This window comes from Solenopsis invicta, chromosome 1 (genome assembly GCF_016802725.1).
Source record: "Solenopsis invicta isolate M01_SB chromosome 1, UNIL_Sinv_3.0, whole genome shotgun sequence".
Taxonomy (NCBI): Eukaryota; Metazoa; Arthropoda; class Insecta; order Hymenoptera; family Formicidae; genus Solenopsis; species Solenopsis invicta.
In genome coordinates, this window is record NC_052664.1 from 21,405,153 (window position 1) to 21,424,873 (window position 19,721).

At 37.6% G+C, this 19,721-nt stretch overlaps 1 protein-coding gene across 1 annotated transcript in view; it reads right to left on the reverse strand.

Annotated features, from left to right (window-relative positions):
- Positions 1-406: 406 nt before the first annotated feature.
- The window catches only part of LOC105194786, a 33,347-nt gene continuing 14,032 nt past the window's right edge, over positions 407-19,721 (reverse strand). Inside the window, exons 2-4 of the mRNA XM_011159890.3 lie at positions 8,986-10,074; positions 1,953-2,642; positions 407-1,198 (exon numbers count right to left, since the gene is read on the reverse strand). Of these exons, the coding sequence (XP_011158192.2) occupies positions 407-1,198; positions 1,953-2,642; positions 8,986-10,074 (2,571 nt within the window). The remainder of the gene's footprint in view (positions 1,199-1,952; positions 2,643-8,985; positions 10,075-19,721) is intronic.

Below are 19,721 nucleotides of genomic sequence, written 5' to 3' on the forward strand. Positions count from 1 at the left end.
AGGCACAATGCAATGACTATCGTATCATACCGAGATACTCAATCTTGCTTTAATTAACTGACATTAAGTTACTCGAAAGTGAAGCTGCACATTTTTTATTACTAACTCGTAGCAAAATTTACTGGTAATTTTGTAACGTTACGTTAATACAGATGCAAATGATTCGATTCGTCCTAGAAACTGTACGAACGTTCTCGAAGCTTGCAGACGTAAAGTCCGCGATTTAAATTGTTTTCCGGTCGATTTGCCACCGACAAATGCATCTATCGTACACTATCTACCGTCAAACATCTACCATCGCCGTAAAGACGGTGATTGATTGGGCACAACAGAATTTTCACGCTTATTCTTCGCTAAGTCGATTCGTTCTCGAGATTCTGTATCTCGAGTAAAATATGGAAAGGCGCTATGTGTTGCTCTCTATCGCGACAGCTTTCTTCGAAATCGGTGTCAGAATACTGGACTCCTGATCAGAATTGGGCGGAGTGAGGGCCACCTGCGGCGCCATACCGCTGTCGGCGTCGATGCGATCGGTGCTAGCTTCATCACCGGACTTGACCGTCATTCCCGCGGTGTTGTTGACGATGCACTTTTTGAAGTGGGTTCTCATGTTGCTGCTCTGCGAGAACCTGCCGCCGCAATTAGTGCAGGAGTACGGCTTGGTACCGGTGTGATAGTTGAGGTGAGTCTTGAGGTGATGCTTCTTGGTGAAAGCCTTCGAGCACAGGGTGCATTGGTAGGGTTTCAGGCCGGAGTGTAGTCTAGTGTGTAGGGTCATGTTGGAACGGTCGGCGAACGCTTTCTGGCAGACCTGACACTGGTACGGCCGTTCGCCGGAATGGGTCCTCAGGTGCTGCTTGAGCAGCATCTTCCGCGAGAACGCCTTTCCGCACTGATCGCACTGGTGCGGCTTTACGCCCGTGTGTATGCGCACGTGCATGTTGTAGGCCACTCGCTGATTGAAGCTCTTCCCGCATTCCGCGCAGCCGTACTCTTTGCGGTTCCGATGAATCTTCATGTGCGAGCTCAGGTAGCCGCGGTCGTTGAAGTACTTGCCGCATTCCGGACAAGTGGCGGCGAACTCCCGCGTGCCCTCGTGCACGCTGCGATGGTACTTGTAATTGCGCAGCTGCGAAAACTGCTTGCCGCAGTCGGCGCAGCGGAACGGCTTTTCACCGGAGTGCGTTCGGCTGTGCACCTGTGACGATCACATAGACACGGCGATATGTAGCTAGGCTATTTGCAAGATTACGAGGCCGAAGACGAAGGGCAAAAAAAAAAGAGAAAATTGAGCGTAGGCCGCTCGTCTTTGATTCTCGATGTGTCGTATAATTTCTCCTTCGTAATCGGCACAAACGAGGTGGCGACGTAACAGGACCGCGAGCTGCTATTTAAGAGTCAAAAAGAAAAAAGAAAAAAAAACGAAAAGAAGGGAGGAAAAGTAGGCATATGGAACGACTTAGAGACATCAGTATCTCGTTTTTCATAATCGATGCAGGCACAGGAGAGTGTGTACACGATCAAGTATGAAGTGCCTGCTTGCGCCAGGCATGTAATGTCGTAAGGAACGGCGGTAATTTAACTGACATTAATTCCAACGTAACTGACACTTAAGCTCTGCGAAAATTCGCGAAATTAGAGACTGGCAGTATCCAACGTTAACAAAAAAAAAAAAGGAAAAAAACAGACGAGGAGGTTATAATTTGCGTAGTGACTTATGGAACATCATGCGTGAGGAACATCATCAGTGAGAAACAGTCGGGTTTGATAGTTTAGGACTTGTGCAATCCCGGGTGATCAAGGATTTATGCTAAATAGTTAGGCTTCATGAAATCTATCAATCTAAATCTCCAGTTAATCTCTAGGTGCGATCTAATCTACGTTTCTGCCTGGGAATCGAAATGCATAGCCTTTAGAGTGTTAATGTTTGATTTAATGGTTAAGAGGCATACCTTGAGCGACGCTCTCGTGACGAAAGTCTTTCCGCACTGATCGCACTTGTGGTCTTCCACCGTTCGTCCGCGCTGCGCCACCTCAGTGCTCACGATCGTCTCGTTGTTATTGTTGTTGTCGCTGTTAACAAAAATCCTCGCGACCCGCTCTTCCTCGCTCTTCTCCGCGCTCGCTTTCTCCGCGCTCGCTATCTCCGTCTTCGGCGTCTCCTTCCTCTCGTCGATCTCGACCGTGTCGCAGAGTCTGCTGATCGGATGCGATAGTTCGGGTTTCGTCGGTGCCGGCGGAACCACTTGCGTCGGATATCCGCCGCTTTTGCCGGCATTCGTGATAACGCTTTCGTTGCTCGAGGACGATTGCGTGGATCCGTTACCATTGACGTTCGGAAAGAGAGGTTGTTCGCTGCTTCTGATCGCGTTCGTGGGCGGGACGATCTGATCGGAAGGCGCGAATGGAACCGGAGATCGATAGATCTCTTGAATTTTCGCTTCTGGACTAGCGATCATTTCGCGCGATAATCTCGAGTCGTTGTCAAAGCTCGTCTCGCAACTGGTAGGAACTTCGAAAGCTGTAGGGCAATGCCCGTCGCTTCGCGGTGCGCTTCTCGGGGAATGAACGATACTCTTCGAGCTCATCGATATTACCGTGGATCGGGTCAGCTCCGGAGCCAGTGGCTTCTTATGGATTTCCTGCAACATGCCGTTAAATTGCTTAAGAATCGATCTTTCGCTGAGAATTAATTAATTTTAAATAAAAGAAGAAGAGAAAAAAAATTATCTTAATTAATTGTCAAAACGTTAAAAGTAAAATTAATTTATCTTAATTGATTTATCTTAATTGAGAATTTTATTATCTCCATTTTCTTACTCTATTTTTACATTTATTAATATATTTATATCAAATTTACACGTAAATATCGCCTATTTGTAATTTAAAAATAATATTTCAAAAATTTGTAATTTGTTCTGAAATTTTTAATTCGACTGTTTTTTTAAATTCACTTTTTACAATAATACGTTCAGTGTTATAAATACTTAATGTGCATTAACTGTTATATTATAAATAAAAGCATTGTGTATCAGCGTAATTTTTCCTAGAGCGCAATTGCATTCGTCTCACGTTGAACACATATACTTAAAATCAGGCATCCATTGATAGAAGAACACAACCGGTCACGTCAAACTTATCCACATTCATTAATCTTGGAGGAATAGCGTGGTGTAATCGCGTGAAGAATCAAAATCGTCACGGTGCATCGGCCGACGCGTTTCAATGAGCTAGAAAGTGACGTCTAGATTTCAGGGTCGTTTACTGTTTTACAGTACTCTTTTAGTTACGCTCGGTTTTAAGCAGTTAACTCCGTTAACTGCTCGTTAACTTAGAATGACGTTGAAATGTCAAGGTACCGCGAGTTCCGTGCGGAACCGTTCATCCTTCTCGATGTACTCGTAATTTGCAACAATGGCAATTTCTTCTTTAGTTTACAGAGTTTTAGTATTTTGCGGAAGGAAATGATCTGGCGCTTAAGAGGCAAATCTTTATAACGTTTATTTAGCATTAATCATTTTATTATTATTTAATTTATTTTTTACATTATTGTTTTATTACGCAAAAAACCGAACATTAAAAAGATTCATGTTTTCTTATTTTCTTTTTTAGACAAATAATTATAAATCTTTAATTTAGATTTACAGAATCGTGTTATTCAGTGCAAATTTATTCAAGTGTCAAGAACCAATTTCTAAACGTCTGGCCGACACGGCATAATCCAACAATCGCACGTCGACGGTTTCCCATCTCTAATGCTAAATAAAACGTCTATAGCGCAGCAATAGTCGGCTGGAATGCCTCTGCATAATGAGCAGTTGGAAAAACCGAGAAGAAAGCAGCAATTAGAAAGTAGTTAGATTGTAAAACAATTTAACGCTATCGATCGTTTGAATGTAACAGTAATGGACCAATCGGCGCGCTTCCGACACGATAAGGAAGGCGAATTGTTAAGATGCATATTATTCACATCTTATTAATAATGGCGTCATATTTGCGTCCGACGGAAGCCGAATATAAATCGTCGAGATTAAATTCACGAGATAAGATACGTATCCAAAGTATTCCATTAATTATCGCAATAATTTTGCGCATTCTCTGAATTTTAAGTAACGGCGAACAGGATCAAAGGATACGTGCGAAATTCGTTGTTTTGGATCGTAACTTTCACACTTCCATAGCGACCGATCGTTATATCTTGTTGGCTGCTTTTTTAAACTTTTTTTTATAAAAAAGGTGTCGAGGTGTCGATTATCTTTTTATCGCACCTGTGTAAGAGACGTTTGACTCTGAAAGAATTAAATTGATGCACTTATTTTTACAAAGTATTAATATTTATTCTGTAAATAGACTATACATATGAATAAATATTTAATATTTTAATTTGATTAAATAATATTTACATTTTTATAATTCATTAATTTTATTTGTTATTACTTTTTATTGTTGCAATATTCAAATATTTTTAAAATAATGACATAATCTTAATTTTTTTATATAAGTATTTTAAAGTTACTTATTCCAAATGATTTATGCAAAATTTCATTGCGAGTCTGCGCTTGATTGTTTTGTAAATAAATGAATTGAATTTTGTTTATTTACAAAAAAAACTGTTTACCATAATGAAACTTAACATAAACTATGTTTGATTATTTAAAATACTTATGTATTTTTAACCTTCTGAAAAGATTGAGCTCATATGTTTTGCATAAGTATATACTCCTTTTCCAAAATTTCATCTTTCAAGTTTAAATAACCCCTGAGAGAGAAATGAAAGAGAGAAATTAGGGTACCATACAATGTTTCTAAATTAAATGCGTTTTTTAATAAAAAAAAATATTTAATGTCTATGAATCTGAAGAATAAAAGAACGTTAAAATTAATAATTTGATCAAAGACTCTACGAAATAAGTTCAATACGTAGAAGGAAATTGTCGATAAGAGCCAGTACCGTTTTCTCGTGCGAGTTTATTGATTTTATTTCTTTATTGCTCATCTAATAGTTGACAAGAGCGTTTCTCAAACGCTGAAACGTAAGTACGTACAAAGCTCAGACGTTTCTACTCACATCGAGTCTTCTTCAAACATTATTAATGAGCTACTTAGATGTGTAATTTGCCAAGTCCAAATAACTGTAATCATCGTCCCGTTTTTTTGATGGTCTTGGACGATTGTGTGATAAAATTTCGGCCGTCAAGTTATGCGGTCATTTGTTACCGATTTGCATAAATCTCGAATTCATTTAAATAATTTCACGTAAGAATCTCAGTTTGCTCTAAAATTCATTCTGAATTTTAGACAGAATTCTGGTAGATAGAGGCTGCGTTCCGAAATTCACTGCGAGTATTGAAAATTTATAGTTCACGTTACATATAGAAGAAAGTTGCTAAATGCGTGTCGATTCTTCTTTTCAATATTTTACATTTTCACTTTATATACCTAAGCAATATTTAGTGACAAAAATAAGAAGTAAATAGGAAATAAGAAATATAGATAAAAATTTAACAAATTTTATTTTGCTTTGTGCTTGCTATTAGTATTTAAAAAAATTAGGTACGTCTGGTGTAAATTTTTCATCAACTTATTTAGCTCATAACAAAATAATTATGCAATTTTATATTAAATTGTTATATTTTCACAAAAAGGCTTGTTATAGAATATTTTACATTCATATTAACAATTATTACAAAAATTAAATTAATATTTTTATAAATTTTATTAAGTTTTCTGATTCGTATCACTACAAATTTTACTATAAAGAAATGATACTAATGTAAATGATAATAGTAAACCTAATAATTGCTATAAGTAGAAATATATCAATTACAATATTAAATTCAAGCCAGCTTTATTTCTTATCTTTTTATTATTATTATTTATTGATTATTGAATATATGAAATATAATAAAAAATAATTTAAGTGGTACGCATTTGGCAACTCTTCCCTATTACACATTTTCAATACTCTGAATGAATAACGGAACGCACTTAACGTCAGGTCTCTCGCAGCGCGCAAGGAAAATTACGATGATGAAAATCGCGAGCGCGACGGTGTCGCGCTGCGTTCTCATCCGATTAAAATCTTTGCCAATCTCGACGCAAGCTGCGGGAACCGCCGTTGCTTGCGAAAGCAGGCAGTCGCCGCGACAGCGCGACGGTCCACGAAATCTGGCACGCATCTCCCTTCGTCGAAAGAGAAAACGCGTTCCCAGATCGGGCGTGTAATAATAATGCGATGGGCTCGCGCGCGCAGCTGGCATTGCCAGCTGGCGATGCGCAATCACGGCGCGACGTGTCCTGATAAACGGCCGGAGCGAGCCTAACTGATAGCCGCATTAAGCGGAACGCGGCACAACGAACGCGAGTGAAGGGCGACAACGCAGCTGGAAGCGGAACCCTGTCACTTGTAAAGATGCGTAATGTACATACGTGTCCGGGGAGCGAGCCAACTATCGATAAATGGCGAACACGAATTTTCCGGTGTTTGCATTCGCATGTGTTCAGCGTTTACAGGTTTCAATTAACTCTTAACGCATGATACGCGCGTGTAACAGATAATCTCTGTCCGTCGTAACCTATCCCAACAAGTGCGAGCCTACCCGTGGCTTTTTATCATGCTTCGATATCCGATAGCTTGTGCTAGAAACAACCTTTCTTCAATTAATTTCGGGAGACACCGTTTTATTCCGCGTTTTGCGCAGTTGAAACAGAGGCAGAATAAGAGAGAGGAAAGAATTTATCACGATGGCAGGAAGGATTTATCCAAATTTTATCCAATCATAATCTTCATATTTTCTGCGTTCCGTACATCTTCGTTTATTTATCAAACAGCTTGTTTTATCTGGCTATATAAATTTCTCATAGTGGCTGAAATCAGACGATTCTCATTGAGCAAGTTAATTTGGCTTACGTATTACCATGATTTCTTCACGAGCGGATCAATATTTCTGATAAATTTCCGATTCAAGTAGAAGATCCATGATGAAAAATAACACATTTTATGGCACCGATAGAATATCGTGGAAACGAAATAATCAATATGTAATAAAATATGACCTCAGATTTTTATGCTGGTTAATATTTAAAATTATTACATAAATGTAAAAAGATTATTTTTACAATTATGTTAATTATATCTGCATATTTTATAACCATTGTCTCTTTACGTTATTTATAATCTTTTTATTTCGGCGTATATTTTATTAATTTACATAATATAAAAGTTTTGTAATAAAACACTATAAACTTATTTGTGATAAGATGAAGAATATTTCTGTCCGAAGTGTCGAGGGATTTTAAACTAAAACCACTAAAGTTTTGTTTTTAAATTGCTCATAATCTTTATATATTTCTGCATAAATTCTATTGATTTATATATAGAAGTTCCAAAATAAAATATTAAAAACTTATTTGCGATAATCAAGAATTATTTCTGTTCAAAGCGTCGAGAAATTAAACATGATGACAAATGTGAATCATTACATTTTTCCAAACTAGAAATAAATTAGCAAACAAATAACCGAACAAAGACTGGAACAAAAGCCAAACAACCGTTCTGCATTTCTAAGTTCATTAATTATAATGACGAGAAACAATCAATGTCGCTTGATTCGTGACGCGAGAATCGCGGTTTCTATTTAATTAACTCCGCCATTACGACGATTTATGCAGACAGGTCGGGATATTGAAACCATTTTCTCTCGTTAATCTCACGTGCTGACGGTGACATATCGAGCGCATCAACGTGTCCGTGTCAATTTAAAATACTTCGTTTTATCCGCGGTAATTAAAGGTGTAACGGTTTATTTTCCTCTCACTATTTTGCGGAAATTGGCTGCTTCGGTCAATCAATCGCGATCAATAATTCTCGATAAATTTGCATTTTTAAAATTGAATGTGAATTAATCGACAAGCATTATTTATAAAACGGATATTTTTTTTGTACATGATGTGTTTAAAACTCATTACGTGTATGCACGGGGAAACATAAATTGCATGAATTTTTGTCGAAGCATATTAAGTATTGTATTTTATAGGTTTGCGAGAAATATTTTGTATTTAATAACTGGAAGCTTGTAAATGATATCCTCATGCGCCTGCTTGTTGTTACTATTTATGACATAACATAAATCATCGTGTATTAAAATATATCCATCCTTTGCGAACGCTTAATTGGGTTGCCTTAAAATTATTCACGAAACAGCGGCCGGGTTCGAATTTTTTTTTTTTCATCGCTTGACACATCAGTTTTTATTAGACGAAAACGCCCGATCGTGTCGCTTGATCGTGTCGCTTGATCGTGTCGCTCAGTTATTCACCTTGACATAGTTCCCATAATGGCGATTCTTTTCGTGTACACGTGGGAATACGGATCTTCGGGCAACGGGATTTGGACAGGTTTTACGACGAAATCGTATCTGGCATCATAATCGGGTATGCACAGCCTACGTTCTTTCCTGTATCTTTTCGTTGTAAGTTTTCGTGATTCGAAGTATCGACTGGAATAAAATAATCGTTTCCCGTATTCTGTTTTGTAGCATCATAATACCTTTCAGAAATAATGGCTCGATTCTAAATGGATTGTCAACGTTTTGACGCACTCTAGAAACAACCTGAATTCCTATATTGCACAATTGTTTTTTCATTTTTTTATCAAATCGCATAGAATAAAAGTTTTGGCGATATAAAAATGACATGTGTAAAGTCTTTGAAAAAAAAAGTTTTTGAAAAGTTTCCTTATACACGTTTACTTTTAAAATTGTGTTCACATTTCTTTTATATCGGTTCGCAGTTAAGTAAACAAATACGCAACACCTAACACTCGCTTATCGCGTTTTTCATCCTTGGATAAATATACCATTTAAATTTCCAGACAAAAATAAAATTAAAAATTAAAATTGTTGTGGACCGACCGATATCGTATATCGATCGACGCGATTCCGAAGCGAACACGTGGGCTAATATTTGCCCGCGCCGAGTACTCACGTCATCGACATGACGCTGGACAGGCACCGGGATGGGCCGTGGCATCCTTGGTGAATGATGAGGTCTGACAATCTGGCGCCAAGGCGACGCGGTGACGCGATTCGCCACGTGCCTGCGAGCGGTTCTCCACCTACAGCAACTTTCGCCGCAGCTGAGATCCTCGCCCGCCGAAGTCTGCGAGGCGTAATCGAGCATCTCGAACGACCTCGTCGTCTGACTGGCGGTAGCGGTAGCGGCGGCGGCGGAGGCAGCGGAGGACTGCAAGGACGACAACGGTATCGTGCCTTGGTATGGACACTCGTCCCGCGCCGTTCCGCAAGGTTCTCCTCCCGGTCCTCCCGGTCCTCCCGCGAGGACGACGTCCTCGTTCATCATCGGCTTCTCCGTTGGGCAGCTCATGTGCAGCCTCTCGTATCCCGTTCTGACCCGCTCCAAAGTATCCGGAGCTGCGTATCCTTCCGAGGACGGTCCCCCGGGGAGACACGCGCCTCGTTGATACACGCTGAAGGACGAGTCGTTGCTAGGAGCTATCACCGGGTTCTTGTCAGCTAGTATCATCGAGCCGTGATTCTTGTCCGCGGAAGGATCACCTGCTCTATCCTGATGCGAGAAACCGCCGATTGACCACGCGCTCGGACAACCTGGATTGAACGACGGGCCAGGATTGTTGATTTCGTGAAGCGCCCCGATGTTCCTGAACACATTTCTGTTAGCTTCGTCCGTGGAAAATATCCTGACGTAGGACTCCTTCCTGTCGAACGGGTTTTCGTAGGACAGTCTTCTCGATCGGTACCAAGGATACTGGTCGCACTGCAGGTACTTGGGGCTAACCTTGACATCCTTGACGTCCTCCAGCTTGCAGTCTGTTGTCTGCTCGCTGCAGGTCGTCATTACTGGCACCGGCGGAAGCCGGATGCGCAGGGCCTCGGCAGCCCGAAGAAACGCGTCCAGTCGCATCCGCGGAACCGTGGCACTTCCGGTGTAGACGAAGCCGAGAAGAGCCGCGAGTTCCGGCGCCTCCACTTCGGCCAGGATCACCGTGATCGGCTCGCAGTGAGCGGTGACTTTGCTGTGCGCCAGCAACACTTCCTGCAAACGAAAGCAATGCTGACTTATTAACGGAATAATGGAGAAAGATAATAATTCCTAATAATAATTATAATGGGGTATGTGTGTATATAACGAAACGCATATTAACATTTATAAGAAAATAGAGGCAACAAAATGATAGTTGGCTAATAATCGACAGATAATCCGATGATACATTGAATAAAAAAAGTTCATGTGTTTTGAAATGTGTATCGTGGTCTAGCGTGGCGCTAAAGAAATCGTATATAAAAGACTCGCGATAGGCCCGCTCGTTTCCGCGCTGACGAAGGTTATTTTATGACTTGGCAGTGAACAGTAATAACATGTATCAAGAACGTGTACGGAGTTATGGAGAGAGGTTAATGCACGCTGGCTGCATATGTGGGCCAAATTTTATTAGTGCTCCCATTTCGACGAGTGTCCTCATTTTGGAAAAATATATATGCACGTATATTTCCTTGCTTATCTGATATAACGGCAGTGATATGCAGCAGGGAAACTTAACGAGAAGAGATGTTTGCAGTTTTGTGTATGATATCGTCAACATCGTAAAATATAGGATAAACTACCTTTCCTCGTTTTTCTTTCATTTCGAATGTATAGAAGATCAACTAGTTTGCGATCATTAAACGATAATTTTTCATCAACACGTTCACTTTCTAAAATTAATTCATCTAAACGCATTTTTATATATAACACGAGAACTGTATTTGCTCAGTGTTGATTAAGAAAAATTACTTTCTGTTGTATTAATTTGTAATAAAATTTCGTAATTATTTACAGATAAAATAATACACCTGAAAAATAAGAATAAAAAATGAAAGAAATATTCTGAGCACACACGTTATGGAACTGCGTACGTATTATGGAACTATTCGTTCCATTCGAATAAATTCCAATAGGAATGATTCGGTTTTTCCTGGAAAACACAATAGAAATGTTGATAATAATTAAACAATTCCGATCGGAGTCCCTTTCGAATAGTTTCATAATACGTATCTTGTTTGGAATGGGATTCCAATCGGAATTACTTGATTGCCTAGATTTCTATTGTGTTTTCTAGAGAAAACGGAATAATTCCGACCGATGTCTATTCCGAACAGTTTCACGATGCCATATCCTGTTGGACCTACCGACGCACGTGCAGGTGGATTAATAGAGGAATTGTAAATTCGGACTCTCCCGAATCGTTCGTAGCTTTTAATGCGCTCGTAAATATCGCGCGCTTGATTTACCTCACGCTTCTTTTCGTCGTTACTCGCGCGGATAATGAAACGTAGACAATGAATTACGAGCATTTCATTGTTGTAAGCTTGAAGATCGTGGCTGCATCGAGATAACTGTAATTACGCGGCCGGCGGTCGCTTCGGCGGCTCTTTCCGCCGATTTTTTAAAACGATAATTAACCGTTATTGGCTGGTCGCCGAGATCAGGGAACCAACCAACTTGAATTAACCTCCGCCGTTCGCACAATGTTGATCACGTGAGAATTGTTGTGCACTCTTGTCCCATTATGTAATATATTCATGGAAGATTAATACATTGCATTTAAAACGCGAGATTAAGGTAAGAGGTTGCACGTGAAAACAAATTACGAACTCTTAAACTCTACTTTTAAGACTGACACGTTGTTGTATTGAGTATCTCGATACCTTGCCAGCCTTTCCAATTTGTATTGCGTTATCTGTACGTCGAAGTACTCTAAATTTCTGTAAGAATTCGTTTTTTTACTTTCGAATTCCCGAGTTTGCCGCGGGCTTTTAGTCTTCAATCATTCAATCATTCTTCTTCGCGCCGTTTCGCAACCATTTTAACGGATCGTTGAAGTCGAAAAATGATGAGAGCATCATTCCTGCACGTAGAACGTAAATTAAATGTTAGCTTTCAAACCGGCCTGCGGCTCGATGCAGCTTTGCTGCACCGTTGCGTCCAGTGGCGTAGGAGGAACTTCAAAATTTGTCACAAAAATCATCCAGCACAAAATAAACTCCGCATTTCGTTTTCGCAACAACAAAATACATCAGCGTCCGTACATCATAATTATTATTTTCTTATTATTATTATTATGTTACAATATAAATTTTATGACTCTAAAAGAATGTAAACTGTGAGGCTTAAAATCAATTTTATCATGATAGAAAAATTCCAAGTTCTAATTTTTAAGATATCTTCAATATTGTAAGAAAACAGCAAATTGCTCTATCAAAGTTTTACGCTAAAGATATCTTTATATTGAAGATATCTTTATACGTTTTATACGCGAAGATTTTATATCGATAATATTGTTTTGAATTTACAATTACGGGCGCAATTTCCTGATTTCTACAACGGAAAGAAAAAAGAAATGGGTCGGTGGGTTGCCCGTTCTTCCGTGCGTCTGTGCCTGCACATTCTTCGTACGCGGTTGCTACACCCCTGTGCCACAAGGCCGCGCTGGCTTTTTAGTTTTCTTCCTCTATGTGGCAGAAGTGCTCTCTCGGGCGCAATTACTTAGGGTTAGTATTTGCGCTTATTGCACTTGAATCGTAAACATTTCCGGATACGTTGCAACGCCTTCAGCCAGAATGTATTCCATCACGTACACGCAGGCGAATGTGCAATCAAATGCAAATACAAAGAGCTTCTCTTTTTTCTCTTTTTAAATCGCGGAATAATCAAGTGGAATACGCATGGTTATCAATGCACCTCGCCGATGTAATTAGGGATATAATAAGCGCCGCATTACCTCTATCTTGCACATATTTTATGAACTTTCGCAGTAGTAGACGGTATTAGAGAGTACGGTAAATGTAATATCTAGTTTTCTATAAAGTTTCTTACGCATCATCATATAATTCATCTTGTATGCAATAACGTTGTCTCCATTTAAATTCTAACTAGTATATCTCTGTTAATTGCTAATTGATCGAACATTTCCATATAAGAATGTCAGAAACGACTATTAAGAGACGCGGTAATGTTCGGGTCAGATACATTTCATAAATCTTTTCACGTAATAAAAATTCAAATTTTCTCGAGTTTATTAACATTTATTTTACATGAATTTTAATTTGAAACATTCAACGTTTATATTCGATTTTTAAAATTCACGATATTATCTCCGATTCTCATTAAATACAATAAATCAGATTATCACAATATTACTTATTTAGCTTTCTAGAGACACGCTAATATCTTGGGTCAAATAAACTGTATAAATCTTTTTCTCTGAATCTATTCAAATTTGTTTTGAGAGGATATTAAATCCAAAATTCTAAAATATTAAACTTTTATGTTCAACTTTTAAAATCTACGAGTTTATCTTTGAATCTCAATAAATCACACATTTCGAACATCACGATATTTCTTATTTTGTTTTTAAGAGGCATGACAATGTCAAGATCACATAAATTGCATAAATTATTTTTACATAAATCTCGATTTTTTTCTGAGTTAATAAAAATTTATTCGGGAAGAATATTAATTTAAAATATTTAACTTTTGAAATCCACCATTTGATCTCTGGTTTTCATTAAATTGTATATTTTTTTTAAGTATTAGAATGATTTTGTTTCCAAAATACACGGTAATGTCTCTAGTTAAACAAACTGCATAAATCCAAATTTTTTTTCTGATTTTATAAAAATTTCTTTGGGAAGAATTTTTCAATTGGGAAGAACTTTCAATAAATTGTAATATCGTAAAATATTACAATATTTTTTTTTTTTACTTTTATATCGAGACATAGACAATCTATTTTCTATGAGAACGCAAAATAAAGAAAGAAAAAAGATTTTTTCTATGACAAGTTAATTTAAAAGATTAATTCCTAAAATATTTAATATATTATACGTGTAGTCTTTATTGCAAAATCTCAATTAGGTTTCTCAGATAGACTTCCTCTTTACATTCGCTCATTTTACTTACAATCAATATTATTCTAGCTTACGCTTCGAACATAATTTTAAATAATAGTTATTTCGGATAATTTTGTTATTATATCAATTTACAGTTACAAATCCATATCTGCTATCTGTGAGTAATTACTGGTTTCAAGCAGCGCGAAATTCTTGGGCTTATTTCTCTTAACTTACACCTTATACCGATCCATCACGCACGAAGCAGCGATTACATGATCGGAGAATCTATCAATCAATTACGATAAATATTACAAATATCTGCGGATAATATCTGTGAACGACAAACGGTTCGTGATCTCAAGCTGTGCGAAATTTTTAAGCCTGCTTCCCAAAGATTTATAGATCAATCTATTGTACGTGAAGCATCGTAGTCGGGATCTACCAATTAATCAGAATCACAGTGATACTCCGACGAGTGCATGCGCTTTCCATTCGCGTCTGATCACCCCTATCTATGCGTTACGAAATTCAGAATGCGCGCGATCGAGAACGCCGATTGCAGCGTCATAATTACGGTAATAATCGCGTATCAGTTTTCGCGGCGTGAACGACCAAGTAAATCTTCGTTCGATTGATTTTAGCCTTCGCCTGAGATAGCACGGAAAATTTCGCGCTCACTTGGCGGAATTGTGAACGTTGCACGATATCTCACGTGCGTGCCGCACAGCGTGTTGCAGCATTTTTCCGCGCATCTCGCGATAGTCGGTCCCTCAGTTCTTGCGCGTGATAGATTGGCGCATGAATAGAAACAGGTTTAAAATTTTCGCACAGCTTGAAATCAGTAACCGTTAATATTCATATATAGCAGATACTTATAACTATAAATTGATAACTATTGCGAGAGGGACGATGGTCGTCTTTCGGAAGAAACCGATGGTTACAAGTAAGTAAAATCGTACAAAATTTATTCGCGAGATCGAAACGCGCGAATCATTAGAAATCGTTTAGAAATTTATCATACAAAGTTTTCTTTTTTACGCGTTAGATTATAAAATGGCATAAATAAGATATCTTTCCGCATAAATAATCTTTCAAATCGTTGTGCTCGAATGTATCGGACTCTCGGCCGCGCGATCTCGCACGCTGGGCGGTTAACGATAATAAGCAGGGCGATTGTTATTACGGGAAAAACTCGGATCTGGGTTTTTTGGTGTTTAGCGCAACGTATTTTGCTTCGCCTCGTTACGGCGCGGCAGCGCAAATAATATCGTTTCGTGACCGTGTGTCCGCGATACAATAGAAATGGCGAACGAATATCACTCGGTTTTTACGATATCGCTATTCGCGAGAAAGCATCTCGCGCGCGAGTAAGCGGCGCTTAACGCGCGCACATTCGATTTGCTGCGCGCCCGCGATATTGCGCCCAACACCGATAATTATGCGATTCCGACGCTGAGAAAATGCCGAGAGCTACGATTTAATCTACGAGTTCGTTGCCGCTTAATATTATTCGAATCGGCGAACGTAAGTGCGATTAAAAATAATTATCGCGGCGCGAGGGGCGGGACGAGACGCGGAGATCGGCGAGCGTAATCGTTAAATGGGAACGAGCTCCGTTTAAGGGTCCATTCGCACGATGTATAACGTCAACGTTTCAACGTGTCGTCAACGTCACGTTGAAATATTCCGTAATGCAGCCTGAGCGGCGGTTGTAATCCGTCAGGTTGATTCGTGTTATATACGTAATGGCATCGTCAATTTACTGGCTACCGTTACGGTTGCGTTACACTAGAAAAACATATTTTTATGTAAGCGAGAATAATTCGCATGTAAATTGTGTTCCCGCACTAAAATAAAGGAATGACAGGCGTTCTCATAACATGACGGTATTAATGTAAATTTATATCTTACGACTGCCGGTCTCCACAGCCACATTAGTGTTTTAAAATATGGGACAAGAACAATGTGAAATGATCGAAAGTAAAAGATATATGTACAAACGCGCTCGTGCATATAAATGTTGCTGAAATTGAAATAAAATGTATAAGAATTGAATTAAATGAAAAAAATTTAATTAGAAGCAGTAAAAGAATCAATTGTCGACATTGTGTCTCATCGATCATTCTTATTTGGCCTTTTTCAATTACATTAGCTTTTGTACATCATTCATCTTTATCCTTAATTTTTTTGATCGTTTCGCGTTGTCCCATATTTTATAAATCTCACGAAAAAAAAAAAAATAATTTGATCAAGTTGAAAAATTTAATCACGTTACCTTTTTCTCAGTGTAGATTCCGTTGCGATTAATCTTTTTTTTCCCGTGTTAGTCGCGGAGATCAAATTCGAATCAGTTCTCGAATTGTGTCATAGATAAATTAATTCCTATTTCTCCTGTCTCTCAATTTGTCAATTCTGCATCTTCAGTGCTTGACTGTAAAACGACATCGCGCACAAAACAGATGCGGTCGTTCCAGCATCTATTTTATTGCAAGAAAGTATAAGTGACGGTTAAGAAACGGTTAACGACCAGCTCGTACGAATCGTAACGTGTGGAACTTAAACGTCTCTTACGCACGCGAGAGAGACCGGTGCCGTAAACGTGATGAGCGATGAGGCGAGCTGCAAGCGTGAAGCGTAACGATTTCTGCGGACGTGAGATACAGGTATCACCGAGCAACAATATCGGTCATTAATCATCCGCCGCAAATATCGATAACCGGCCGCCGAATGAACCATTATGCGAGTGACGTATGGTGTTAAAAGCCACGCTATCCGCTGCCCGCGGCATCCACGACGATCATCTAACGCAATTGACCCTACCAGAGAGAGGGAGTGCGATACTATTAGAATACAATAGAGTATGGAAAATTGAAAAGCGTAATTAATCTTGAGCGACTATAATATTTCTTATGCTTGCAATTAATAATATTAGCGTCTTTATGTCAAGTCTCACGAGGACATAACACGCGTAAAGAGGAGGGTCAATAAGGCCATTTTTGACCCCCTCCCGATTTCCATTGAATGATTTTTTTCATTTTCCGATAGCCTTACTAAGCAAAAAATATAATACACATCTGAGAAAAGTTGCGTTTATAACTGTAATAAATTTTTCATAGCTCAATAGAAGCTGTCGATTGAAGATATGTTTCTAATATATTTCCGATTTTTTTTAAACAATATTAAAAGCCGTTTAATTACATTGACGACAATGTGTGAAGCTAAATGATATAATATTTATGACATTTTATTAATACATTAGCGTAATAAGTACGAGTGGCTGTAAAAAATCATTTATAATTTTTTATTATGTTTATTAATAAAATATTTATAGATTTATTCTTTTTTTTTTATTTGATCTTATTATTCACTGACTGGTTCAAGTTTTTATATCATATCAAGGTTATGATTATAAATGTTCTTTTATATTATGTAAATATTTTTTATTATTTTTTATTGTTTTACTTTTTTCATTTTTTTTGTGTTTTTATAAATTTTTTGGGATAATTGAAATCATTATTAACTGTCACTTGTATCATCTATCTTGCAATGTCCAAAATTTTGTGATGGATGATAATGATATTGGAATTGTACGTACGCTAGTAACTTAAATATTGTAAACACTAATGACATTTTAATATCAATTAAAAAATTCATAATCGGTTCATATCGATCAAAAAGTTATTTACAATCACAAATGAAACTTTATGTAGATGTTTATTATATTTTTGTTTATATTAAGGCTAGCGAAGAAAGAAATTGTTTAATGAAAATCTGGAGGAAATTATTCCTCTTTCTTCGGAAAAATTTTCAATCTCACAACATTACAAGTAAAAAAGAATAAAGCAGAAGGGAATGAACAAATCGTCGCCATCAGTGAATACAATTTTATATGTTAATACAGATATTGGTATACTATAAAAACTACAAAAAAAAAATATATATATATATATATATATTAATAAAGAAATGACAGGATATTCATTTAGATATAACATTCATTATGATGGCTAATTCATTTTAAACAAACTCTAATTTCCGTCAGATTTCAAGGTAGAATCAGTCCATTTATAATTGTATATGCTGTTAATATGAATTTCATATATGTATTACATTATAATTTTTTTATACATCTTTTGATATGGTCCATAAAAGAATGAATATAATCCCATCCTGAATTCTGGCGTAAAATGTAGATCGTCTAAAGTGGGTTTAGAACACCGTAATGTTGTCATTATAGCGGAATAAGTACGTTATAAAATGTGTATGTATCACAATTTATAAAATTGCAAACTACTTGAAATTGTGGCGTGGCGAATTGAAAACAAAAGAAAAATTGGTTTCTATATAATTAGGTTATACTCTTGTAATCATTTTTTCAACGAGAGCTTGATTCTCCAGAGAAGGTAAAAGTATTCAATCTCGATTTTGCCGACGGTTATCTCATATAATATCTTTCTGTCTAGTTTAGTATTAACGCCACATGATAGCTTAAGGCTTGCGTGTAAATGAAAGGGCACAATTGTTGCTGTTGTAGATTAGAAACGCTGATTATGTGACTTATAAGTGTACTACACTTCTATACGCGTGTTGTTCAATGTTGTCGCGGTTACGCTCAGTTAGCCAGTTGTTTTTTTAACTGTCAGTATTCTGTCAATGCAGTTGCGCTTTAAATGAAATAATTTGTCACTGCAACTAGCTGATCAGCCTGTCTCTTCCATGGATATGGAAAATACATTATGTCGGTAAAAAGACTTTATATCATGTTATTATTTGAAATATTAGCCTGTAGCTGAGGCTTCCTTCAGAACCGGTGTATCAAGATTCAATGTTCCAGTTCCGTAACATCGCATCTAAAAAAAAAAGAGAGGAGAATGATTTCTCTGAGCTCATCGCCATCAGTGAATCGATCTTTATATGTTAACACAGATATTCGATACATAATTCTAAACCGGTAATACAGATTTGTCTTGCTCGCACGAACGGAAGGACGACACGTTCGTAAGACAGCATGTTATTGACATAGTAGAGAAATGTAGACACCGCGCTCTGGAGTTAGCGCGTCATGAGATTGAAAAAGTAACTCTTGTTAGCATCAATTTTTCTACTTTTCTAGCTATTCCTACATGCCGAAGTAGCAATTATCCATCCTGGCGAAACGGATGCGGAGTAATAAGTGAACGCTCGCGAGTCGATCGATATCGACATGTTTTTTTCCCCCCCCCAGTATTTCTACGCGAATCGCAAGCGACGATTAGAAACGGTACCTACATTCGAAGATCGGTCTAATTGTGATCTTGCAGACCGAGAAAAAAAGTTGAAGTTTATAAACACAATTTTTTAATGAATTTATGAATTTTAATGAATTTCTACTTTCTCGACAAAACAAAATAAAAACATTTATGAAAGTAATTTGATTATCACAAGTTATTCTGACGATACAAGTTCTGATGATAAAGGTTATTTAATAAATAATTGACAATGTTTACTGTCAGAATTTTCTATAAGATAATTTAAATATATTGAATTACACGAGAAATATTTTATGCATAAAACTTCTGAAGATCGATTTGTATCTTGTATCTCATCTTCGTTCTTGTACAAACGATTTTTAGCGTTAAAAATTATTTAAAAATAAAAAAACAATGTTTGTCACTAGAATTCTTTTTAAAACTCATGTACAATTCTAGATCTTTTCAAATCCAACAGAACTGACGGAAACTTTTGCAGGACAAAGTAAACTCTGAGTGAACTTGTCTCACTTTCTTCTGACGTATTTTTTGGCGATCTGTTTACTTTATCTGTCAGGAA